We start from the raw sequence: 26,737 nt of genomic DNA, 5'->3' as shown, positions 1-26,737 counted from the left end.
ATTTTACAGATGACGAAATTGAAGTACAGAGAAGCAAAGTAATTTGTTTAAGGCCCGTAGCTAGTAAGTAGCAGAACCAAGATTAGAACCCAGAATCTGAGCCTTTGCCCATTGTGATATGCTTCTTCCCAGTTGACCTGTTTTTTAGTCATATGCCCACCCCCTAGGCCAAGGGAAAGCAAAAATAAGTCCTTGACTAGCAGACCCACTGAGACAGCCCCCCCCCCCCCAAAAGACCCAGAGATGCTGTTATCAGAAGAAACAGGAATGAATCCTGGGAGGAAAAAAAAAAAATCCTAATCTACTGTATCAGTTCAAAAAAAAAAAAAAAATAGGAGTTCCTGCTGTGGCACAACAGGATTGGCAGGGTCTCTTCAGCACCAGGACACAGGTTCCATCCCTGGCCCCACACAATGGGTTAAAGGATCCAGCATTGCTGCAGATTGTGGCATAGGTTGCAACTGTGGCTGGGAACTGATCCCTGGCCCAGGAACTCCATATGCTGTAGGCCAACCAAAACAGAAAATAAAAGCATTCCCCTTGTGGCTCAGCAGTAACGAAACTGACTGGGATTCGTGAGGACAGGGGTTCGATCCCTGGTCTCACTCAGTGGATTAAAAGATCTGGCGTGGCCATGAGGTGCAGTGCAGTTCACAGAAGCAGCTGGGATCTGGTGTTGCTGTGGCTGTGGTGTATGCCAGCAACTACAGCTCCAATTCAACCCCCTCACATGGGAAATTCCATGTGCCACAAATGCAGCCCTAAAAAGTAATAAAAAACAAAACACTCTGATTCAAGATTTTTTATTATAGGCATTTCAATGGTTAAACTTTGAAGAAGTATATAAAATAATATATGATGCAGGACTAGAATCTCATACAAAAGTATAGGTCAATCAGAGTTTTGTTACAATTAAGACCAAGTAGCCAAAAAACAGATTAACCCCCAGAGAGATCAATCCCCAAAGCCAAAGTAATAAGCATGTGAGTAAACATGAAGTTTAAAGTCACACAAACTGTATTCAGCAAAAGGAGATTTTTTTTGTTAGTTATTTAACATTATGCCCTGAGAGGTCTCATGGTTGGTAGCATGTGAATGATCTGGTCCATCCTCCTCTTCCAAAGCTATAATATCTGGAATTTCATCAGGCTCGGATGTCAAGTCTGTGATACTAAAGTCAGGTACCTGTAAAAGAAGAATCTTGGATATTAAAACAAACACTAACAAAGTGAGCTGTCAAGTCCAAGTGAGCTCTTAGAAACATGAATTATTGCATGTGCATGAACCTTTCTTTGTCCATAACCTATGTTTTCTGACAAGATGTTTACAGTCTTATTCCCATAGTTCACTCATTGTTACAAAAGCAGTATGGAAATTTCTCTTTAAAAGGAAACCAGGAATTCCCGTCGTGGCGCAGTGGTTAATGAATCCGACTAGGAACCATGAGGTGGCGGGTTCGGTCCCTGCCCTTGCTCAGTGGGTTAACCATCCGGTGTTGCCATGAGCTGTGGTGTAGTTTGTAGACGCGGCTCGGATCCCGCGTTGCTGTGGCTCTCGCGTAGGCGGGCGGCTATAGCTCTGATTAGACCCCTGGCCTGGGAACCTCCATAGGCCTCAGGAACTGCCCTAGAAAAGGCAAAAAGACAAATAAATAAATAAATTAAATAAATTAAAAAAAAGAAAGAAACCAACTGGGGGTAGAACATATTAAATGAAAGCTTTTTGAAAATACAAGCTATAAAGCATTTCTAGCTATTCATCTCTATTAATCTTTTATTCTCTTAAAAACATAAATACTCCACTTTTCCATAAGTCTAATTTCCAATACTATAAACCCTTTGGAAAATATCTAGGAACTGAGTAGGCAAAAGGTCTTTTAATAGTTGAAATATCCATCACAAAGCCTTATCTCTTCTTTGCATAGGTAAAGCTTTCAGGGATAAGAAGTTCTATTCTTTGAGTTCCCGTCGTGGCTCAGTGTTTAACAAATCCGACTAGGAACCATTAAGTAACAGGTTTGATCCCTGGCCTTGTTCAGAGGGTGAAGGATCCGGCGTTGCCATGAGCTGTGGTTTAGGTTGCAGATGGGGCTTGGATCCCAAGTTGCTGTGGGTGCGGTGTAGGCTAGCGGGTACAGCTCTTATTGGATCCCGGCCTGGGAACCTCTATATGCCGCGGGAGCAGCCCAAGAAATGGCAAAAAGACAAAAAAAAAAGTTCTATTCTTACTTTACATACAATTTTGATAAGCAAAGTAACATTTTTTTTCTTTTTTGGCCTCACCTACGCATGTGGAAGTTTCCCAGGGCTGGGATCAAACATGCACTACAACAGCTACAACAGCCCCTGCTATGACAACACCAGATAGTTAACCTGCTGGGCCACAGGAGAACTCCAAAGTAATGTTTCAAACAAATGGAAGATTAGAAGCAGAAAATTAGTAAGGTTAAATAAATTATTAAATGATAAATCTTAATACCAGAGGAAGAAATTAGCTGACTGACTAACAGAGGCAAAACAACTAACGACAACCAAAAAAATCCATCAAAACACAGGGGGGTGGGAGAATGGGAAGTTATTATCTAATGGGTACAGAGTTTATGTTTGGGAGGATGATAAAATCCTAGAAATAGGGAGTTCCTGTTGTGGCTCAACCCAATGAAGCCAAGTATCCATGAGGATGCAGGTTCAATCTCTGGCCTCACTCAGTGGGTTAAGGATCCAGAGTTGCCATGAGCTGTAATGTAGGTCGCAGATGCCAATCGGATCCCACTTTGACTGTGGCTTTGGTATAGGCTGGCAGCTGCAGTTCTGATTCCACCCCTAGCCTGAAACCTCCATAAACTGCAGGTGCAGCACTAAAAAGTAAAAAAAAAAAAAAAAAAATCCTGGAAATAGATAGTGGTGGTATTTGTACAGTTGTTGCTGTGGTGTGGGTTTGATCCCTGGCTAGGAACTTCCACATGCCGCTGCCGTGGCAAAAAAAAAAAAAAAAAAAAAAGTAAATTTGATACTATGTATATTTTACCACAATTTTTAAAAATATTTTTTTAAAAAGAAAAAAAAAATATTGCTTTGCTCATTGGGTCCCTTACGTGGTTGTCTGTGGCCATTATTCCCTAAGAACCAAGGTGCTTAGCGTACTGTCTGGTCTGAAATAAAAACTTCCACCATTTATTCCTGAGGCTTCCCATTTAGGGAGTTGGCAGTGCATCCTAGCTCTTCATGAATGTTCACTTTGCAAAGATTATATCCAATCTGACAGCCACGAGAGGTAGCAATGCTTATACAAACTGATTCAGAGCATCAGCCAGGCAAGTTGACTATTGCAACCTTAGCCTTTTTAGGCTAAAAAAATCTTGCTTAGCTCTCTCATATGAGCTATTTCTATTAAAGGTATATTTTAACATCTAATATCATTGTATTTGTTTTTAACAAATTTTTTTTCTTTTTTTTTTTGGCCTGCAGCATGTGGAAGTTCATGGGCTGGGGGATCAAACCCACATCACAGCAATGACCTGAGGCACTGCAGTGACAATGCTGGAGCCTTAACCCACTATGCCACAAGAGAACTGTTTTTAATAAAAATAGAACAGGAAGCTACAACACAAGAGTATATAGATGGGGTGGGGGGTAGGCCCCAAATAAGGAAGCAAGCAGCAGTTTTCTCCTATCTGAGGCTAGAATGCGAGAATGGAAAGCACTCTGACATCAGTAAGACATGAAACTAAATCTCTACTCTGCCACTTACCTCTTTTCAACCTGTTTTCTCACCTGTCAAGTGAGGAAAATACCTAATTGATTGCATTGCAAATGAGGAATAACAGTAGAATGAACCTAGCTTGTAAAAGGCACTCTTAAAGGAGTTCCCACTGTGGCATGGTAGGTTAAGGTTCCAGCATTGCTGCAGCTGTGGCATAGGTCAGAGCTTCAACTCAGATCTGATCCCTGGATCCTTGGCCCATGAACTTTCATATGCCACAGGTGCAGCCAAAAAAGGTGGGGGGTACTCAGTAAATAGTAACTTTAATTCTCTTTAGTTCTTAAATATCACCACACACACACCCACCCACCCACAAACCTACAAAGTCACCTAGAGACCAAGTAAGTACTGGCCTAAAGCAGAATTCTTCGCAGAAGATTGGAGATCCCACACTTGGAGTTTAGGAGAAAAGTCTCCATCAACACCAAAAAAAAGTACTTCTAGTCTTTGAGATGACTAGTCTTTGAGGGGAGCCTGTGAACAATTCACCTTTCATATATCCAGAATATTCAGAGTATCTAATTTTCTTCATTCCTGACCATCACCAAAACTTATTTGGGAGCTGGGAAAGAAATAGAAGACAGTGGAGCAAATAAGAAGTAGCCACAGTCTATCAAGTTTCCATCTTGTTTCATTTAAAATGTAGTGGTTGTGGAGTTCCCTTCGTGGCTCAGAGGTTTATGAACCCAACTAGGATCCTTGAGGATGCAGGTCCGATCCCTGACCTTGCTCAGAGGGTTAAGGATTTGGCGTTGCCGTGACCTGTGGTGTAGGTCGCAGACTTGGCTCAGATCTGAGTTGCTGTGGCTGTGGCGCAGGCCAGCAGCTGCAGCTCTGATTTGACCCCTAGCCTGGGAACCTCTATATACTGTGGGTGTGGCCCTAAAAAGCAATAAAATAAAAAAATAAAATGCAGGGGTTGTGCCTGACCATCTTCATGGTGTTTTTAGAAATGTGACACAAGAGAAATGACCTCACAGATTTATAAAATAAATTTCTTTTTCATTGACCTTAACAACTACAGTCTGGACCATCAAAGTGGGAGCGTGAAGAGTCTCTTGCTGAGGAGTTTCCATCGTGGCACAGTGGAAACAAATCCAATTAGGAACAATGAGGTTGAGGGTTCGATCCCTGGCCTCATTCTGTGGGTCAAGGATCCAGTGTTGCCATGAGCTGTGGTGTAGGTCACAGACCTGGCTTGGATCTGGCCTTGCTGTGGGTGGTATAGGCCAGCAGCTGTAACTCCGACTGGACGCCTAGCCCGGGAAGAGTCTCTTGCTGAGAATGCCAATCAGGCATTCTGAAGCCAAACTCAATCATATACTTGCTAATCATATACAAACTCAATCATGTATTTACTACATATGAAACTAATGAGACAACCATAGTCCCTCCCAGCAAGGACATTCTCTTTAAGAAAACCAAATGACCATGCTAGGATTCCAGGGATTTGCATAATTTTTGCAGGTTATTCACCATTCAACCATAAGGGGGCACCTTTCATTCATAAACGTCATTGATTCCCATATTTATTATGACAGTTTTCCAGAAGGTGGCACTAGGCACATTGAGAATAAAGTGCCTTTTTTTTTTTTTTTTTTTGTCTTTTTAGGGCCGCACCTGAAGAATATGGAGGTTCCCAGGCTAGAGGTCTAATCAGAGCTATAGCTGCTGGCCTACACCATAGCCAAAACAATGCCACGACTGTGACCTACACTGCAGCTCATGGCAACGCCGGATCCTTAACCTACTGAACAAGGCTAGGGATCGAACCCAACACCTCATGGTTCCTAGTCAAATTCGTTTCCGCTGAGCTACAGTGGGAACCCCAAGGTGTCATTTTCTAATTTGCATAAAGGTAGGCTAGTGGTGGCCCTGGACTCTGAAAAGGTGGGCCTACTACAGAAATAAAAACAGCATTTATGGGAATTAACATGCTGCTAAAGGTGAGTGTGCCACAGTGCTCATAAACATGACAGAATCAGTAAAATGTATTGACTTTAAAACAGAAAATAATTATTTAACAAATGGAGTAAAAAGAAACACTAAAATTTTAGCTTATTTTAAAGTAATTCTGGAGCTCCTGCTGTGGGGCAATGAGATCATCGGCATTTGTGGAATTCTGGGATGCAGGTTGGAACCCCAGCCCAGCATAGTTGGTTAAGGATCCAGCTATTGATGCAGCTATGGTGAAGGTTGCAACTATGGCTCAAATATGATCCATGGTCCAGGAACTCCATGATTAGCTCTAACACCATATATGTAAGATTAACCCTGCTGAGGTTTTGGTTTTAACAGAAACTTCTCCATAATAGGTTGCATATCCAGCTTGATTATGTGCTTGCAAATTTAGACTGCTGGGAGCATCCTGATTCTGGTTTACTCTTTTTTTACCCTATCCCTGTACAATTTGGTACAGCTGAGTGGGCTAATGCACATCCCCTGCCTTACAGCATGAACACCCTCTTCTATGCTGATGCTCTCTCCTTAGCTAACAAGAGTCTGTGGAAGAGATTAGAACACAGCCTTGAAAGCAAGTTGGCATCCATCTTTTTTAGGGCCACACATAAGGAGGTTCCCAGGATAGGGGTCAAATAAGAGCTACAGCTGCAGGCCTAAGCCACAGCCATAGCAATGCAGGATCCTAGTCACATCTGCAAACTACACCACAGCTCAGGGCAATGCCAGATCTCTGACCCACTGAGGGAGGCCAGGGAGCGAACCCACATCTGCATGGATACTAGTCAGGTTCATTTCCACTGTGCCACAACAGGAACTCCGAAAATGATTCTTCATGGTCACTGCACAACATTCAGCTAGTCAGTGTTAACCTCTGTGTATTTGATTCATTTAAGCAGGCATATCAAGAGTAGGTCTTTCTGAAATTGAAGATTATACAGATAAATGGAAAGATATTTCATGTTCATGGAATGGAAGAATTAATATTAAAATATCCAGACTGCCCAAAGTAATCTACAGATTCAATGCAATCCCTATTAATATATCCATGGCATTTTCCACAGAACTAGAGCAAATAATCCTAAATTTGTATGGAACCAGAAAGACCCAGAGTAGCCAAAGGAAACTTGAGACAGAACAAAGCCAGACTCACTCCCTGGCTTCAAACTACATACTACAAAGCTACAGTAGTCAAAACAGGATGATACTGGTACATAAACAGACATATAGAATCAATGGAACAGATAAGGAGCCCAGAAATAAAGCCACATACATTTGGCCAATTAATCTATGACAAAGGATGCAAATATATACAATGGGGGAAAGAGACTCTTCAGTAAGTGGTGCTGGTAAAACTGGACAGCTACATGTACAAGAATAAAACTAGACCATTTTCTCACAGCATATACGAAAATTCAAAATGGATTAAAGACTTAAACGTAAGGCCTGAAACCGTAAAACCCCAAGGAGAAAACATAGGCAGTACACTCCTTGATGTCAGTCTTAGCAATATTTTTTAAAATCCACCTCCTCAAAGATAACAAAAGCAGAATAAACGAATGGGACCAAATCACAGTAAAAAGTTTTTGCACACTAAAGGAAACATTCAATAAAATGAAAAGGCAACCTACTGAATGGGAGACGATATTTGCAAATATATCCAGTAAGAAGTTAGTATACTATATATATTTATATTTATATATATGAAACTCATGGGAATTCCTGTCATGGCTCAGTGGAAACGAATATGACTAGTATCCATGAGGACACAGGTTCAATCCCTGGCCTCGCTCAGTGGGTTAAGGATCTGGCGTTGCCATGAACTGTAGCGTAGGTTTCAGAAATGCCTGGTTCCCGTATTGCTGTGGCTGTGGTATATAGGCTGGCAGCTGCAGCTCCAATTGGACCCCTAGCCTGGGAAGCTCCATATGCCATGGGTGCTGCCCCTCTCCCCCCACAAAAAGCCTCACACAACTCAATATCAAAAAATTCAAGAAATAGGCAGAGGCCCCAAATAGGCATTTTTCCAAAGAAAACTTACAGATGGATGACAGGCATAGGAAAAAAATGCTCAACATCATTAACCAGCAGAGAAATGCAAATTAAGGCCACATGAGATTATCACCTCACATGTATCAGAATGGCTATTATCAAAAAGACAAGTGTTGGCAAGGATGTGAAGAAAAGGATACCTTCATGCATTGTTAATGAGAATGTAAATTGGTACAACCACCATGGAAAACAGGTTACTTACTCAAAAAAATAACAATTGAGTTCCCGTCATGGCGCAGTGGAAATGAATCTGACTAGGAACCGTGAGGTTGTGGGTTTGATCCCTAGCCTCGCTCAGTGGGTTAAAGATTGCCATGAGCTGTGGTGTAGGTTGCAGACACAGCTTGGATCTGGCATTGCTGTGGCTATGGCATAGGCTGGCAGCTGCAGCTGTAGCTCCAATTTGATCACAGCCTGAGAACTTCCATATGCCGTGGATGTGGCCTTAAAAAAAAAAAAAGACAAAAAAACCTCCGCAAACAGCAATAGACAAGATATGGAAGTTACCTAAGTGCCCATAAACAGATGAATGGATACAAATACACACAAAAACATATACACACAGGAATATTACTCAGCCCTAAAAAAGGAACAAAATCTTGCCATTTGCAACAACAATTATGGACCAGGAGGGTATTATGCTAAGTGAAATGCTGCAATACTGTATGTTCTCACTCATATGTGGAATCTAAAAAAACAAAACAAATGAATATAACAAAATAGAAACAGACTAACATACACAAAGAACAAACTAATGGTTGCCAGAAGGGAGAGGGGTGAAGGGGATCAAGAAGTAAAAGCCAGCAATTATAAAATAAATAAGTCATAAAAATGTAATGTACATCTCAGGGAACAGAGTTCATGGTTTTTTGTTTGTTTTTTAGGGCCACACCGGCGGCATATGGAAGTTCCCAGGCTAGGGGTCAAATCGGAGCTGTGACTGCTGGCCTGTGCCATAGCAACAGCAACACCAGATCTGAGCCATGTCTTTATCCTACACCACAGCTCACTGCAATGCCGGATCCTTAAACCACTGAGCTGGATCCTTAACCCACTGGGGATTGAACCTACATCCTCATGGATACTAGTCGGGTTCGTTACGGCTGACCCACAACAGTAACTCCCAAGTCAATATTTTATAATGACTTTGTATGGTGTGTAATCTATAAAAATGTTGGATCACTATATTGTACACCTGAAACTAATATTGTAAGTCAATTATACCTCTATTAAAATTTTCTAGTTAAAAAGAGAGTAGGTCTTTCTAAAATAAGACATTTTATGGCACCCACACTAAGGGTCTTATTTGGTAATCCTAGCCCTACCTTCGTTTTAGGTTAAAATCACTTGTTTCCTATTTCCTTCAAACTTATGGTTACCAAAGGTGAAAGTGGGGGTGAGGGGGAGGAATAAATTAGGAAATTAAGATTAACAGATACACACCACTGTATATAGAATAGATAAACAAAAAGGACATACTCCATAGTACAGGGAACTCTACTCAATGCTTTTTTTTTTTTTTTTGGCTTTTTAGGGCTGCACTTGTGACATACAGAGGTTCCCAGGCTAGGGGTTGAATCTAAGGCTACAGCTGCTGGCCTATACCACAGCCACAGCAACGTGGGATCTGAGCCGCATCTGTGAACTACACCACAATTCACAGCAACACCGCATCCTTGACCCACTGAGCAAGGCCAGGGATTGAACCCACATCCTCATGGATCCTAGTTGGGTTCATTAATCACAGAGCTACAAAGGGAACTCCCTTAATGTCTTATAATAACCTATAATGGAAAATAATCTGCAAAAACACACACACACACACGTGTGTGTGTATGTACAACTAAATCACTTTGCTGTATACCTGAAACATTACAAATCAACCATACTTCAATTTTCAAAAAATTAGTAGCCTGGAGCCCTTCAGGGTGAGGGAACAGCAGTGTTCTATACAAGGATATTACTTGTATAGAATAATCACCACATATTACTTCACCTAAGACTATACAAGTCTCTCGAAGACAGTTTTTCTTTTTTTTTGTTGTTTACTTTTTATTTCATAATCAAAAACTTAACTTTGCAATCCAGCTAAACTTGGAGGGGGATGAGGAAATGGAACCCAAGGAACTGCAATGAGAGCACAAAGATTATGGGCTATTTCAAGCAGGTGGGGGTAAAGGGGTGCTCTCCTGAGCTACAGAAGGAATGGTCTGATGGTTAAGATAAAACAAGTCAAATTTATTAGATTTGTCCACAGTCAGCAATGGTGATCTTCTTGCTGGTCTTGCCATTCCTAGACCCAAAGCGCTCCATGGCTTCCACAATATTCATGCCCTCTTTCACTTTGCCAAAGACCACATGTTTGCCATCCAACCACTCAGTCTTGGCAGTGCAAATGAAAAACTGGGAACCATTTGTGTTGGGGCCAGCATTTGCCATGGACAAGATGCCAGGACCCTTATGCTTCAGGATAAAATTCTCATCATCAAATTTCTCTCCATAGATGGACTTGCCACCAGTGCCATTATGGCATGTGAAGTCACCACCCTGGCACATAAATCCTGGAATTATTCTGTGAAAGAAGGAACCTTTATAACCAAATCCTTTTTCTCCCCAGTGCTCAGAGCACGAAAGTTTTCTGCTGTCTTTGGAACTTTGTCTGCAAACAGCTCGGAGATGCGGCCCAAGGGCTCGCCATCGACGGCAATGTCTAAGAAAACGGTGGGGTTAACAGCACTGAAAGATCTGGGGCGGCGGCGTCTGCAAGGCCTCGAAGACAGTTTCTGGTCTATACATCCTAAGCAGGGTGGAGCTGGAATTTATCTCTTGCACTATTAGGAACTCAAATATTGAATTGAAATCATTTCATTAATACAGCTACTTATATATAATAATGTAGCTACTTTATATAGCCACATTGTATACAATGAATGCACCGACTAGATTTTTTTTTTCAGTGTTAGCAAAAAATGTAGATATTGTGATATGGCTCTAATAATTTTATGTGGCTCTCTTTTAAACAGCAGCTTCATAAAATCTGCACCAAGCTAAAGAACTTAGGTCTATTCTACAGGACTAGGTTCTTCGTGAGACTTAATCCTTTCATTATATTCTATCCTGTTTCTCTCTAGTCTGCAGGTCCAGTTTAAGCAAGTGAAGCATGGAGGAAAAATCCCAGGCAATTTCCGCAAACATTTTCCTTTCATACTGCCTAGCTAATATTTCATTTAGTCATCTTCCTGACAGTATTAACAACTAAAGATGCGTTATATATATATATATATATATTTGTTGTTGTTGTTTGTTTGTTTTTCCTTTTTTCAGCTACACCCACCGCATATGGAAGTCCCCAGGCCAGGGATCGAATCCAAGCCTCATCTGCGGCCTACAGTACAGCTGTGGCAACACTGAATCCTTAACCTACTATGCCAGGCCAGGAATCAAACCAGCAATGCCACAGAGACAAGCCGGATCATTAACCAACAGTGGCATAGTGGGAACTCCCAAGAGGCACTATATTAATCTCACCCGTCAAACTCAACAAGGCAACAGGCTGCCTGCCTTGCCACCAGCTGAGGGTGTGACTTTCCTAGTCAGTCTTTTCCACCTGAGCACGGGCCTCAGCCTCCAGCTCGATTCCTGCTGGATAGTGAACAAGAAGGCCTCAGCCCCCACCAGCCCTAAAAACACGATCTGAACCTATCTCAGTGAGGGTCTAGTTGACACCGTTTCTTCAAGCAATCACTAACTTCTCAAATATGGGGAAGTTGAATAAGAATCAAAAGGTAAGCAAGGGGAACAGGAAAAATAACTCTTAAAACATCATTCTTTGACCTAAGCTGACCTCAAGCTTGAAGTGACTTATTCTTCTCCTCCTCTCTGAATAGTCTGATGCTACCTCTAGTTTCTCCATCTTTCAGAAAAAGTAGGCTGCTATAGGATAGCCTGGGAACTTAAGAGTTATCCAGTGGAATTATCCAATAGCAATTGAGGAAATATGATGGGATATCCTACATTACAGGATACCTGTTGGGAAGGTGGTCACTTATGGCATGAAGGTATTGCCCTTAAAATATCTTGGTTTACAAGGTAGGGACATCTTACAAGACCATCAGCTACGGAGGCCTCTGTGCTTGGTCACTGCTGGAGATGGATCAGGGCTGAGGCCCAGCTGGCCCAGTCCCAAGTCCACAAGAGCCCACAAAGAATAGGCTGGCCTTTTTTTCCATCCCCTACCTGCTCTCCCAGTCATCATTAAACCCCACCTCTTCTCCTTCCCTCACCACCCACCTCCATAAGCTAAATGATACTGTAAAAGACTATCACAGGTAAACCAAATTTTAGTTTTCCCCATTTCACTTCCTTAGTTCTTCAATATCTATTGTGCCTTATCAAAATGGATATTTTCCTAATCATGATCTGATATTATATACTCACTGCGGAACTGGCAAGTTAAAGACTCGTGTCACTGTCCCACAGATGTTATCCCCATGGCTCTAGGACACCCTATGCTTTTTTTTTTCTTTTTTCCAACTGGAGCTGCAGCTGCCGGCCTACGCGACCACAGCAATGCTGGATGTGAGCCGCATCTGTGAACTATGCCATAGCTTGTGGCAATGCTGGATCCTTAACCCACTGAGGGAGGCCAGGGATTGAACCCGCATCCTCATGGATACTAGTCAGGTTTTTAACCCCCTGAACCACAACAGGAACTCCAAGACACCCCATCCTTAACCACTTCACTTCCATCTGTTGAAAAACATCACTTTTACTTTACAGATGATAAAACTGAAGACATTAATGGCTAAAATATCATGTTCCTTTTTTGGCCTAGAACTACCCAGAAAGTTCTTATTACTTGCAAAGGAAAAAGCATCCTTGAGCACTTAGGCACACTATGCCAGGCTTCATGCTGCTAAATGTTCAAGGACCTGCCATGGACCTACCAGAGACTGTGCTAGGCTTAGTCAGCTTTTTTCCCCTCAAAAGAATTGTCCTCCTTGGGGAAAAGTCTGTTAAACTTAAACTGCCAGCTTAAGCAACAATACAACTGTGAGATGCAACGACACCACAAATTTTGAGACATTTTGACAATAAAATGAAATACAGGCTTGAGACACAAAGTAGACAGTCAAAACTATAGTATGCTCATGGCAAAAAGCAAGGGCAGTGGTGTTCTAGAAGCTAAGAGTTCTGCTTTAAATTTGATCTTGCTCATGAATAACAGCTTTGAAACCTGTCTCCTTTTTACAAGCAACACAGGAGGTGCTGTAAGTCTTGAGAAGGGGAAACACAAAGGTTTACATTCAGTACTGAGAAGCCTGTGTTGGAGTTCCCGTTGTGGTGCAACAGAAATGAATCTGCCTAGGATTCAAGAAGATGCAGATTCAATCCCTGGCCTTCCTTAGTGGGTTGGGCATCTGGCATTGCCACAAGCTGTGGTATAGGACACAGATGAGGCTCAGATCCCGTGTTGCTGCAGCTGTGGCATAGGCCAATAGGTATAGCTCCGATTTGCCCCTAGCCTGGGAACTTCCACACGCCTTGGGTGTGGCCCTAAAAAGAAAAAAAGGCCTGTTCCTCCTGTGGTGCAACAGGATCATGGCTCCTCTGCAGTGCCAGGATGCAGGTCTGATGAAGGTTTGATCCCAGGCCTGGCACAGTGGGTTACGTGTCACAACTGTGGCTTGGATCTGATCCCTAGCCCAGTAACTCCATGTGCCATGGAGCAGCCAGAAGAGAGGGAAAAAAAAGTAAGCCTGTGTATAGCTGTACTATAGAATTTTCTAACGAATTAGAATAAACTACAAAATACCAGCCTTGAAGGTTTGAGGCAAATGGCAGCAGGGTCATGTCCAATTTGGACTAATAAAAAAATTCTGAGGAGTTCCCATCGTGGCACAGTGGAAACAAACCCGACCAGGAACCATGAGGTTGCGGGTTCGATCCTTGGCCTTGCTCAGTGGGTTAAGGATCCAGCGTTGCCATGAGCTGTGGTGTAGGATGCAGACATGACTGGGATCTGGCTGGCATTGCTGTGGCTCTGGCACAGGTCAACAGCTACAGCTCCGATTAGGATTAGACCCCTAGCCTGGAAACCTCCGTATGGCAAGGGTGCAGCCCTAAAAGGACAAAAGGCCAAAAAAAAAAATTTTTTTTTGGAGACAGAGTCTCTAGAAAAGCTTGTCACTGGGGACAGGCAGGCCAGTGTATAGATATGGGCTTGCCCAAAAATCATGACAGTCCACCTTTCCAGAAACCAGAAACTCCTTCAAGTATCTCAGAGTCCCTCCAACTGAGCTCACCTGTTTGCTAATTCCTGGAGATATCTCAAGCAGAAGAAATTTAATTCTCTAATGTAAGAAGCTTTAGTAGACTCATTCACACCAACAGTCCATGTAAAATTATACGCTGCATATTTTCATGGGGAGATAGGGGTAAAGCAGGATAGAAAGAGGAGACAATTTGACTTAGAATTCAGTTCTGCTGAAGGACAGCCTAGCTAACCCTTGAGCAGGATAGGCAGAGGCATGTAGAGTTGTTTTTCTTCCCTTTTCTTTTTTTTCCTGTCTCTCTAGGGCCACACCCACAGCCTATGGAGTTCCCAGAATAGGGGTTGAATTGGAGCTACAGCTGATAGCCCACCCCATAGCCACAGCAACACAGGATCCAAGTTGTAGCTGCTACCTACACCACAGCTCATGGCAATGCCAGATCCTTAACCAACTGAGCAAGGCCCCTTGGCAAGAAATGCTGCTCCTTTTTCATGAGACTGAGGGCACTATCACTCATGTGCTTCCTTTCAGCTCTGATTTTTTTCTCAGCAAGGCTTTCCAAGGTTATTACAAATCCCCCAGCAGGTCATTTGAATTCACGTGTACTCACAACTTTGTCATGCAGGCAAAGCAGTTCTAAGCAAGCCACACAAAAAGCACATGGAACACACAGCATAACACTCATCTATTCTGCAATGAATTTTATTGAATTCAAAGGAGGCATTCCTTTATGAAAAATAAAAAGCTCAAGTTGCACAAGCATGCAATGTGAGACAAACCAGTGCTGAGGCCTGCTCAGACCAAACAAGAGCAGATATCAGTACACACAATAGCCCACATGAAGGTGTTTTTATTCAATACAGACAGATGGCAACAGTGGCAACAGAGGCAAAAGAATGAGACCATAAGTGCACCGGAACTGGCTAGGCTCTGACCAGTCTGTCATTCTTTTCTTACCAGCCAGGTCCACAACAGAACCCTATCTGCTAATATAGAAATGTTAAAGCTCTTAAGACCATTGGAAAACTACAACTGAGAAGCTTTTTTTCTCGCTAGCTGCTTCTCCACTTGGGAATTGTCTAGCAGGTTGCAACAGTACAGGACGTGTCACCTGACTGGCTGCCCCATGCACTGCTGGCAGGGGCAGGTTTAATGTGTTTTGTCTCAGGTTGCTGGGTCTCTGGGCTCGTTGTGTTCTCTGCACCCTAGGACTGAGCATCCTGAGACTCGGTCAGTTGAGGATAAAAGGGACCTACCAGCCAGTTGAGGGGCGTGTTGTTAACAAGATAATCCATCACATCATCTAAAGACTCCTTCATTTTCTGCAGCTGCCCCTTGCTGGAACTGAGGAGGCCATCAGACATTTCCTTAAAGGAGGAAGCATTGTGAAACACTGAGTAGATGTCGCCAGCCATCACCCCCAAGTGGTTGGCCTGATCGTGGATGTTCTGTGGTAACCCTTGGATGTTGGACACGAGGGTGTGGCACGTGGTCTGGAGCTGCTGAGTCAGGTTGCGGGCAATCGCCAGAGTACGTAACTCTATGTGCTGAAAATAAGACAAGTTTAAGAGTTAGCAGTGGATCCAATAGTGCTATGTATGAACTAGTTCAATCACTGTAGGCTGGTTATATGTACACTACACATGTGGATTCTTTAACTTTTTAAAATCCTCACAAACAACCCTGAGTGCAGCACTATTATTTCACATTTCTTAGACATGAACATAAGCTTAGCGTTTAAGTAATATGCTGAAGGTAAAAGCTAGAAAACGGCTGAGTGGAGATTTGAACTAGTGCCTGAGTCTTCAACGTTCATGGTCTTTTTTTTTTTTTTTTTGTCTTTTTGCCATTTCTTGGGCCGCTCCCGTGGCATATGGAGGTTCCCAGGCTAGGGGTCGAATCGGAGCTGTAGCCACCAGCCTACGCTAGAGCCACAGCAACTCGGGATCCGAGCCGCGTCTGCGACCTACACCACAGCTCACGCAACACCGGATCGTTAACCCACTGAGCAAGGGCAGGGATCAAACCTGCAACTCATGGTTCCTAGTCGGATTTGTTAACCATTGCGCCAGAACGGGAACTCCAAAGTTCATGGTCTTAAGCTGAAGAAACCTAACAGGGGAGCAAGGACAGAATACATTCCATATTCATAGGGCAATTCAGGTATTTTGTCCTCCAATATGATGTAATCCTGATCTCAAAGGCAAATGCATACCAGCTTTTGGAACCTAAAAGCCCACTTTCTAGGACTACAATATGCTATTTATTCTGTCTGGAACATCGCCCTCTTACTGCCCTTTCACCTAGTTTATTCAACCCTCCCCTGCGTCTCGGCTTACCACTCATCTCTTCCAGCAAACCATCTGACTCATCCATCCTCACTTCAAGGCTGAGTCAGTACCCTCCCTACATAGTGTTCTCACAGCACCTATTTTAGGCTGCCACAAAAAGACCATGACAGGAACAATGCCTGTATTCACTGTTAGTCTGGACCCACTGTCATGGCAAAGCCTGTGTTTTTTAGTTAGCTGCATCCTGTTAGAGGCAATATCCCTGTCTGTAAGTTGTTAGGTAAAGTCACTGTACACTTTTGCTTTTCTGTCACATAACAAGCAACCTATGTACACAGTATTGTTCACAGTAACATATCATAAGAGTATTCTAGAGGAATAATAAGAACACTGAGGAGCCTGGTAAAAACTTCTTCAGAAACTGTAGTGCATGACTCTGTCCCAGGTCTCACCTCAGCACAGTGGGATTCATCTGTGTCATCATAGCCAATGCTTCTCTTCCACTCCACCCAGGACAGATAGAGCTTATCCTGAGTGCCTTGAATTTTCTGGTTGGCATTATGCACATTCTTCCTGGCAAATTCAATCTGGAACACATTGAAAGAAGACAAAGGAACAAATTCATCAGATGTTCAAGTTAGCCTGTTCTCAGATCTAGGATGTAAATCTAGACAAAAACCCTTACAGAAATTCTTGGTATTTAAGTTCTATCCCTGATAGCACCTTATCAATATGTGTATGTCAACTAAGCAATCGTCGTACTTTACTGGCTCTTATTTAACTGGTAAACCACTGTCTCCAAATTTACCTCATATTGTTTTTTGTTTTTTTGCACAAATGTTTAGGGTGACATATGGACGTTCCCAGGCTAGGGGTCAAATTGGAGCTATAGCTGCCAACCTACACTACAGCCACAGCAATGTGGGATTCGAGCCGAATCTGTGACCCACACCGCAGCTCATGGCAACGTTGGATCCTCACGATCCTAGTTGGGTTCTTTAACCTCCAGTTTAACACAGGTAAGACAACTGAAATTGTTTCTGTGTAAAATGTAAAATTAAATGTAAATCAACTATACTCTTATTTTTTGTCTTTTGAGGGCCACACCTGCAGCATATGGATATTCCCAGGCTAGAGGTCGAATCGTAAATATAGCTGCCGGCCTACACCACAGCCACAGCAACTTGGGATCCAAGCCAAGTCTGTAACCTACACCACAGCTCACAGAAACACCAGATCCTTAAGCCATGAGCGAGGTCGGGGATCAACCCGCATCTTCATGGATACTAGTCAGGTTCGTTATTGCTGAGACACAACTGGGAACCCCTGTAAATCAACTATACTTTAATAAAAAAATTTAAAAAGAAACTAAAAATTACAAAAGAGGAGTTCCCATCGTGGCTCAGCGGTAATGAATCCAATTAGTATCCATGAGGACTCAGGTTCAATCCCTGGCCTTGCTCAGTGGGTTAAGGATCTGGGGTTGCCACGGGCTGTATGTAGGTTCCAGATGTGACTTGGATCCCACATTGCTGTGGCTGTGGTGTAGGCCAGGAGCTACAGCTCCAATGCAACCCTTAGCCTGGGAACCTCCATATGCTGCAAGTATGGCCATAAAAAGCCAAAAATAAAATAAAATAAAATAAATTACAAAAGAGAAAGGAATTCACTTCCTCTTCCTTATTGTCAGCCTACTGCCTACTTCCCCTTCCAAGAATAAATAAACTGGATTCTAATGGCCACACAATACATACGGTTCTGTAACTTGGCAATCCTTAATGGCCACAACAGTAGTCTTTGGTAATTTTTCAATTTAATTAGTGCCCTACTAGTTGATATGCACCGTCTACATACTCTTCTGAAATTCCTAAGAAATATACCCATCTTTAGGATAAGTTTCTAGAAGCAAAGCTGCTTCAGAAGATGTCTCTGTAACTTTATTAGGACAGTCCCTTTAATCCTCCCTAAACACCCAAAGACAAGGCCACCTCTTTGTCTACACCACTGCCCACAGCCTCTAACCTTGCATCAGTACTTTGACCCCTGGGTAAGATTAACACCACTTCATATATTTCTGCTATTTATACTTTCCTTTTCTGTGAGCAGTCTGTATACTTTGTCCATTTTTCTATTGGGTTGTTCATAACGTTAAGATTAAAATTCTTGGATTCACGATTACATTTACTCCCAATTCTTGAGATAAACATGAACTCACTTCAGTTATCTTTAAATGAAGTTGTACTCACCAGGTTGACAGTGGAATGGAGCTGAGAAATGGTCTCCTGGCTTTTTTGCTTGACTTCTTTAACCCTGGTGAGGGCCTGCTGGTAGGCCCGTGAGCGGAGCTTGGTGGACAGGGATCCCAGTCTAATATAATAACTTGGCTTCTGAACCATATCAAATCCTTCCACTTTTTTGGCTTCTTTTTCTAAAGTTATGAAGGAATTTAGAAATAAAATCAGGTATCACAGTTCTAAGTGACAAGGCCTGGACTCTAACTTGGATCTGGACTGTTGAGTCCACATCTAGCAATTCTGCACCCCCTTTCCCAAGATGGCTCATGTCTGCTGCCAAGCTTGGCAACCCAGAAGACATCACTGTGTTATCTACACAGGTCCCTTGCCACTAGAGCTTCTTAGGCAACCTGGCACACAGTAAGCACTAAATGATTCTGTATAGCAGCCCATTTGTAGAAAATATTTTCATAGGCTAGTTTCTCCTGAAGTTTACTATGTACAACTCATTGTAAAACTTAAGAATGCCTTAAGAAGGAAAACCATAGAGACAGAGTACTGGTTGCTCTGGCAGTGGTGTGTGGAAGGGGGAGCAGGTAAGGAAACTGACTCCCACAAGGAATGAAGGAACTTTTTTTTTAAATTTTTTGGGAGTGATCTTTGTGAAACTATAAATTTAGAATGAAAATGGGTGAATTTTTTGGGTTGTAAATTACATCTCAATGAAGCTGTTTGAAAGACTACTTTAAGATATAAAGCATTATTTCAAGCAAGAATCCAATTACCTAGTTCTTCTTCAGTGAGAGGGAGGTACTGGTCTACCAGCAGCTCTGATTTGGTGAATGCCTTTTCTACTCCACTGCTCACCAGCTGCATCATCCGACTTCCCAGGACAGTATTAATGCTTCCATTAACCACAGACTTGGTCTTTTCCACACTTCCGGTCACTGCTTCTTTGGTCTTGTCCACCACCTCAGTGATCGTGCTGGCCACACAATCCTTGGCCCCAGTCACAGTAGTCGTCATAGCATCTTTTGCCCCAGTCACAGCGCCTTTAGCATTGGCCACAACCTAGAATGAAAAGATCACATGGCTGCTGAGAAACATGGGCATAATAAATACATATTTAAGGTCTTAACTAAGGTCATATAGTTCAAGAATTAAAAAATGAATCTGTCCCCTTCACCTTCTAGTAGAAGGTCTGGGACAAGTCACTGAGAACTAATGAACCTCTACTTCCTTATCAGGTGTAAATGCCCTACCTGCCACCACTTAAGGGTTGTTGGAGTACCAAAAGAGGTGAACAGATATAAAATTTGCCAATGTGTCAAGTTTTTACTTTATTTGGACTTTTTACAACCACACCTGCATCATATGGAAGTTCCCAGGCTAGGGGTTGAATTGGAGCTGCAGCTGCAGTCTGTGCCACAGCCAAGCAAACACAAGATCTGGGTTGCATGCATCTGTGACCTTCACTGCTCCTTGCAGTAATACCAGATCCTTAATCCACTGAGTGAGGCCAGGGATTGAACCTACATCCTCAAAGAGAGGAGTCAGGTCCTTAACCCACTGAGCCACAATGGGAACTCCCATTTTGTTTTTTAATAGGTGAACCTGAGGCAAGGCACAAGGGATACTCTAGCGAAGAATGGCATTTTCCATGTTATAATGAGCCCCTTCTGCAGGCCTATAAGCACACACTTAGGTATATACACAGAGCCCCAGGCCAACACCAAGGCAGAGGTTTCAGTTTTCTGTCCTACTGGATGTGCTCTCAGATACTAAGTGAGAAAAGACTCTATTTTATCTACCACCTCTGCATTTATCCAGTACCACATAGGAATTAGTTATTTGAGAAAGCAATTTCACCTACACAGATGAAGCCACAAATTAATAGAGATCAAACTGCAGGGATTATAGCCCAAAGGTGAATAGTTGACCTCTGCTTAAGACATAACCTGACAACAATTCAAGATGTACAGGAGTGGTCATAACTTTTTCAAAAATATATCCCAGGTTGGTTGAGGGAACAAATGTTTATAGTGTGCAGAGCCTATATTAAACACATACAACTTAATAACATAAGGTGGCAAGCCTCAGCACTCTTGTCTGGAGCTCACCTGGTTTGTTGGCTGATTCAGAATAGGCAGCTTCTCCTCAATCCTGTCTAGTCCCTTACAGGCATAAGTGTTGGCAATGGCAACTAGAAGAATCACAAATGGTAACCATGTTAACAGTTCAGAGGCAAGAATGAATACATATCTTGAATTTTTATTCTTACTATTAAACAAACAAACAGGAGTTTCCACGGTGGCATAATGGGATTGGCCGCATCTCTGCAGGATGAAGGTTAGATCCCTGGCTTGGCACAGTGGGTTAAAGAATCTGGTGTTGCTGCAGCTTTGGTATGGGTCACTCAATTGTGGCTGGGATCTGACCCCTGGCCCAGGAATTCTGTAGGCCATGGAGTGGCCAAAAAAAAAACCCCTAACAAAAATGTTTTCCAATTACCACACAGTGCTTTACCTGGTTTCTCTAATTTAGAAATAAGATTCTTGGCAGGTGTCTTCTGGAAACTTTCTTCTACTGACAGGGAAATAAGGATGTGCAGGGAAACAGCAAGCAGAGGCAATGACAGGCCAAGAAGGAAGCTGGCCACAAAGCTTCTTCCTTATCAACTGCCCCCTAAGGTTGACGCCAAGAGAAGCCAGGCTTCCCCTGAACCCTCATTCAGAGAATGAGGTATCTGAAAACTCTCAAAATTGGCATTTCCAAGCTAGTTTAATTGCTACCAACACTTAATTCAGTAGGGGGCAGTGTTATTTTAGGTTAACACTGGGAAATAGTAACCTGGATCTCACTAACAAGACCCAGATTTTAGTTCAAGCTCCCTCTCCCCCTCCAAGGATGACCAACCCTAACACTAGTACTAAACCCACTTGGGAAGTGGCAGAGTTGAAAAACTGATTCCTAAAAGGTTCCTTATAATCTTAAAAGTCCATGACATAACCATTTTGAGGGAAAGGTTTTAATTTTATTTTAAAGTTTTATTTTTGCTTTTTAAGGCCACATCCACAGCATATGGAAGTTCCCAGGCTAGGGGTGGAATCAGAGCTGCAGCTGCCAGCCTACACCACAGGCATAGCAACTCCAGATCCGAGCCCAATCTGCAACCTACACCACAGCTCATGGCAACACCGGATCCTTAACCTACTGAACTAGGCCAGGGATCGAACCCACATCCTCATGGATGGTAGTTGGGATCGTTACTGCTCAGCCACAACAGGAACTTCCTTAGGGGGTGATTTTAAACTTTTATTGAAAAGCAGTTTATAATGTGGATAAATTGTAAATTCCACTCCTAAGTGTATATATACCCAAAAGAATTGAGAACACATGGACACACAAAAACTTGTGTGTAAGTGTTCACAGTTGCATTCATTATTCATAATAGGCAAAAAGAAACAAACCAAACATCCAACAACTGATCAATGAATGTGACATATCCACACAATAGAATGTTATTCCATATTAAGAAGGAATATAATACTGAAATGCTACAATTTAGATACACCTTGAAACCTTATGCTAAGTGAAAACAAGCCAGTCAGGAAAGACCACATATTTTGATTCTGTTTATATTAAGTGGCCAGAGTATGCAAATCTATAAACAGAAAGTAGATTAGTAGCTGCCTTAAGGAGGGTGAGGGGGATGGGGGGTGACTGCAAATGAGCATATGGTTTCTTTCTTTTTTAAAAAAATTGTAGTAAAATATACATTTAAAAACTTCACCATTTTAGGGAGTTCCCGTCGTGGCACAGTGGTTAACGAATCCGACTAGGAACCATGAGGTTGCGGGTTCGGTCCCTGCCCTTGCTCAGTGGGTTAAAGATCCGGCGTTGCCGTGAGCTGTGGTGTAGGTTGCAGACGCGGCTCGGATCCCGCGTTGCTGTGGCTCTGGCGTAGGCTGGCGGCTACAGCTCCAATTGGACCCCTAGCCTGGGAACCTCCATATGCCGCGAGAGCGGCCCAAAGAAATAGCAAAAAAAAAAATTTCACAATTTTAACTATTTTTTTTTCTCTTTGGCTGTGCCCCACAGCATAGAGAAGTTCCCTGGGCCAGGGAAACCATGCCACAGCAGTGACCTGAGCCTCAGCAGTAGCAAAGCTGGATCCTTAACACACTGCACCAATCAGAAAACTCCCCTATTAACTATTTTTAAGTGTACAATTCACTAGCATTAAATTTATTCACAATATTGGGGAACAATTACCACCATCATTTCTAGGACTTTTTCATCAAACCAAACAGAAATTCATGATGTTTCTCTCTAGGGTTATGAAAATGTTCTCAAATTGATCATAGTAATGTCCACATAACTCTGAATATATTAATAACCACTGAATTGTATACTTTAAGTGGGTGAATTATATATTGTCATTTATTTATTTTAAACAGTTCATGTATACTGCGTAGTCCCAAGAAAGTTAGCTCTTTCTCTGGGTTCCCTTGTTATCTCAGTTCCCAATGTAGAAGCATCTCTGGGGTATTTTTTTTTTTTTTAATATCATAGCATCTGCCATTGCTATGAAGCGGCAATAAGGGTTCCATAACATTGTGAAACCTTCCATAACACTGAGGGTTCATCTGGCAGTTTTTCCAGTAAAGGAAGCATGTACTTCAGAAAAGGCTGAGGATTCCCTAGCATAGCTATTGTGTGCTTAGGGCCCAACACAGACATTTATAATATTCAGGCCAGCTTCAGGCTCACTCCTGAATACCTGGGACTAAATTGTGAGGGGAAATGGGAACTTACTCTGAGGCTCTAGCTTCTGGATGATAGGGAGAGCACCGGACATGGCCACGGAGGTGATGGTCTTGACGCCCTTCTCTGCCATCTCACACAGAGACTTCAAGTAGGGATACTGATCCTTTGTACTGATGTAAGCCGAGGAGACAAGGTCATACGTGGAGCTCACCAAGGGTAGGTTGGCCACCCTTGTCACCACACTCTGCAACCAAGGGGGAGGGAGGTGTTAACTTCCAAAACACACGGGGGAGGTAACGGAATCAAGAAACAGCTATTTAAAAATCCTACCGGTTGTGGTTCAACGGCAACGGATGCCATGTTTCTTCCTGGAGTAAGAAATCTGTGGAAGAGAAATTTATTTCAGGACATTGTAATAAGACTCTCCCAAATTCCACCCCCAACCAAAGCAAAAGCTAGTTTCAAGCAAAGGGAGAAAAACAGAGATGAGGGTAGCTGGCACTTCTTCCCACCCTCTGACTCTCAGAACTCTCCCCTGGGTAAATACATTCCCAGATGCTTCGGAGCTCACGTGTATAATTCACCCACTTAAAGTGTACAATTCAATATTTTCCCCACCAGGACATTTGAGATGCCTGTGGAAGAGAACTATCTGTGGGTAAAAATGCTAACCAAGTAAAAATCCAGGTTAAAGAGTTCCCATCGTGGCTCAGTGGTTAACGAATCCGACTAGGAACGATGAGGCTGCGGGTTCAATCCCTAGCCTCGCTCAGTGGGTTAAGGATCCGGCCTTGCCATGAGCTGTGGTGTAGGTTGCAGACGCTGCTCGGATCCGGAGTTGCTGTAGCTCGGGCGCAGGCTGGCGGCTGTAGCTCCAATTAGACCCCTAGCCTGGGAACCTCCCTGTGCCGCGGGTGCGGCCCTAGAAAAAGACCAAAAAAAAAAAAAAAAAATCCATGTTAAAACTAAAGCTGCCTTTCAAGTAGAAGACGTCTTGGATAGTCAAGACGATCAAGAAGAAGCACTTTGAGGGGAATTTATTCTTTGTAAAAGGGCTGAAACTAGTTCAAAGGACACTAAGCACAGGAGAAACGGAGTGCTCCGAAGAACTGAAAAAATTTTCAGGACGCTTTTAAATGTCAACTTATTGCCCCAACGACCCGCAACCACACCAAACAGCCCTACAGCTGAGCAGCAGAACTGGGAAGGAAGGAACCCGAACACCCTCTGTCCATCACTTCCAGGCCAGTCAGTTCACACTGCCGCCAAGAGTCTGTTTTACATGAAACAAGAACCACGCTGAAGGCGGAAGCCAGGTGCCAGTATCAATAGGCCGGTATGTCACCGCGTACCCCCAGAAAATTCTGGCTTAAGACGATTTTCTCCCGCGTTTCCTTTTAATAATGTCCTTTCGGAACAAATGGAAACTGTTAACCCGCAACCAAGCCAAGAAGCTACAACCACACTATAGCAGCGGCCAGAAAAGAAGCTTCAACCACCAAAAGCGAGGGTGGAAAGCGCAGGCCCAGGAGACCGCCCCTTCCCAGCCGGGGCCGGAAACCGCCGTGAGGCCGCGAGAGTCCAGCCTGAAGCCCGCTGGCGCCGAGCAGCCAGGAGAAACCACAGAAAGAGGCGCACACCCACCGACCAGCAGCAAATTAGAGCCGAGAGCCCGGGAAATCAGCGAGGCAGTCAGAGCTGGGCCCAGCAGCGCCTGGCTTTATAACCCGCCCCGCACCACGTGACCCGAGGCCTCTTGAAACCCGAGACCTTAGAGGCAGCTGCGCGCCTTTGGCGGGGGCGGGGTCTGTCCTGCGTCGGCGGGGGCCCTGCCTAGGTCAGGAGAGCTGAGGGGCCCAGCCCCCGGCAAAAATGCGCCAGCGCCTACGCAGGCGTAGTTGTTTTGCAAAAGGCGGTGGAGGAGTGTTGGGGACAGCCTGTAACTAAACTGTTGATTTCTATCAGTCCTCGGAGTAGAACTGTCTTTAAAAATGGTAACGGTGGCGTCTAGACTGTTATTTATACCAAGGAAATAAGTCCTACAGTTTTGTGAAATTCCAACCCAGGAAGAATCTGTAGAGATTGCGGTTTTGCTGCTCTTTAGATTTTAAAATCAGTTCCTCATACATCTGCCTAATTTAAAGTTGAATCGGAATTTCCAAAAGTTTTGAGACTACCCTCGGTTGGTCTCTTTTGTTTCCTCATCAAGAATAAAATCACCCTGGGGTGATTGCTGCCTATGTTTACTATACAGGATGATCTCTTTTTTAAAAAGTTGTGGGTTATGCCTTTTCTTTTTAAATAAACAAATCATCAGGAGTTTGCGGGTTCGATCTGGCTTTGCTCAGTGGGTTAAGGATCCCGCGTTGCGGTGAGCCGTGGTGTAGGTCGCAGACGCTGCGTTGGCTGTGGCTCTGGCTTAGGCCCGGCGGCTACAGCTCCAATTAGACCCCTAGCCTGGGAACCTCCATATGCCGCAGAAGCGGCCCTAGAAATGGCAAAAGGCCAAAAAAAAAAAAAAAAAAAAAAGTTCCCTAGTGGGAGTTCCTGCTGTGGGCCCAACAGGCTCTGCAGCGACTTGCCAGCGCTGAGACACTGGTTGGATCCCTAGCCTGATACAGTGTGTTAAGGATGGGGTGGGAAGGATGTTGCCGCAGCTGCGGCTTGGATCTGATCCCTGGCCGGGGAACTCCATACGTGTCCAAAAAAAAAAAAAAAAAAGTTCTCTGGTGGCTCAGGGAGTTAAGGGTCCCCTGTAGTCCTCCTGCTGTGGCTTGGTCACAGCTGCGGTGTGGGTTTCATACCTGGCCAGGGATCTTTCACATGCCACTGGCATGGCCAAAAATAAGAAACAAAGTCATCATCCTATGAGCCCCAGTTTTTTCTTGTGTAAAAGGCAAGGACTTGAACAAACTTGTATGAGCAAACAAGTTACGCAACCACCCCAAGCAGAAGAGGGTTTGTGTGAACCTTGCCACCGTGAATGGCTGGGGATCTGATGACATTGCCCCGGGGCCTCAGCCTCCCCAGTTCTCTCCTGGGGAAGGTAAAGGATAGAGGACAAGTGGGAGATTCAGGGATTGCTGGCATCAGGTCCTCAGTCTCCAGGATGGGGGCGGGGGGGACTCATGTAGGTGTGATGGTGTCGGAGCCTGGCAGGGAGTTTTGTTTGTCAAGCTATGGGGTTTGAACTGTGGGAAACCCTAAAGGCATTCACATGAATTACTTTTTTTAACTAATGTTGCTTGCACAGTGATAGTTTCTCATATTTAAAGAGCCAAATTGATCTACTAAAAATGTATTCCTTCGAAGTTCCTGTTGTGGCTCTGCAGTAATGAACCTGATTAGTATCCATAAGGACTTGTGTTCCATCCCTGACCCCACTCAGGAGGTT

The 26,737-nt window shown here is 43.5% G+C and overlaps 2 protein-coding genes across 4 annotated transcripts; both read right to left on the bottom strand.

The window, feature by feature from the left end:
- Positions 1–787: 787 nt before the first annotated feature.
- Positions 788–25,073, bottom strand: PLIN2 (perilipin 2). Of its 3 annotated transcripts, XM_047767593.1 has the most exons (9): positions 24,988–25,071; positions 23,674–23,725; positions 23,392–23,587; positions 20,694–20,776; positions 19,359–19,644; positions 18,586–18,767; positions 16,792–16,926; positions 15,305–15,595; positions 788–1,185 (listed from the first exon to the last, which is right to left on the bottom strand). In XM_047767593.1, the coding sequence occupies exons 2-9, from the start codon at positions 23,701–23,703 to the stop codon at positions 1,045–1,047; spliced, it is 1,344 nt and encodes a 447-aa protein (XP_047623549.1). In that variant the 5' UTR covers positions 23,704–23,725; positions 24,988–25,071; the 3' UTR covers positions 788–1,044. The 3 variants fall into 3 exon arrangements, with proteins under 3 accessions (XP_047623549.1, XP_047623551.1, XP_047623550.1); XM_047767595.1 differs by lacking the exon at positions 15,305–15,595 and having other exon boundaries at positions 24,988–25,073; XM_047767594.1 differs by lacking the exon at positions 788–1,185 and having other exon boundaries at positions 14,879–15,595; positions 24,988–25,072.
- Positions 9,991–10,463, bottom strand: LOC125119982 (peptidyl-prolyl cis-trans isomerase A-like). The gene has a single exon (XM_047767597.1). The coding sequence runs from the start codon at positions 10,327–10,329 to the stop codon at positions 10,015–10,017; it is 315 nt and encodes a 104-aa protein (XP_047623553.1). The 5' UTR covers positions 10,330–10,463; the 3' UTR covers positions 9,991–10,014.
- Positions 25,074–26,737: the final 1,664 nt, after the last annotated feature.

This window comes from Phacochoerus africanus, chromosome 2, assembly GCF_016906955.1.
Source record: "Phacochoerus africanus isolate WHEZ1 chromosome 2, ROS_Pafr_v1, whole genome shotgun sequence".
NCBI classification, from domain to species: Eukaryota; Metazoa; Chordata; class Mammalia; order Artiodactyla; family Suidae; genus Phacochoerus; species Phacochoerus africanus.
The sequence above is the reverse complement of the archived record's forward strand: the minus strand, read 5'-3'. Positions and strand labels throughout refer to the sequence as shown.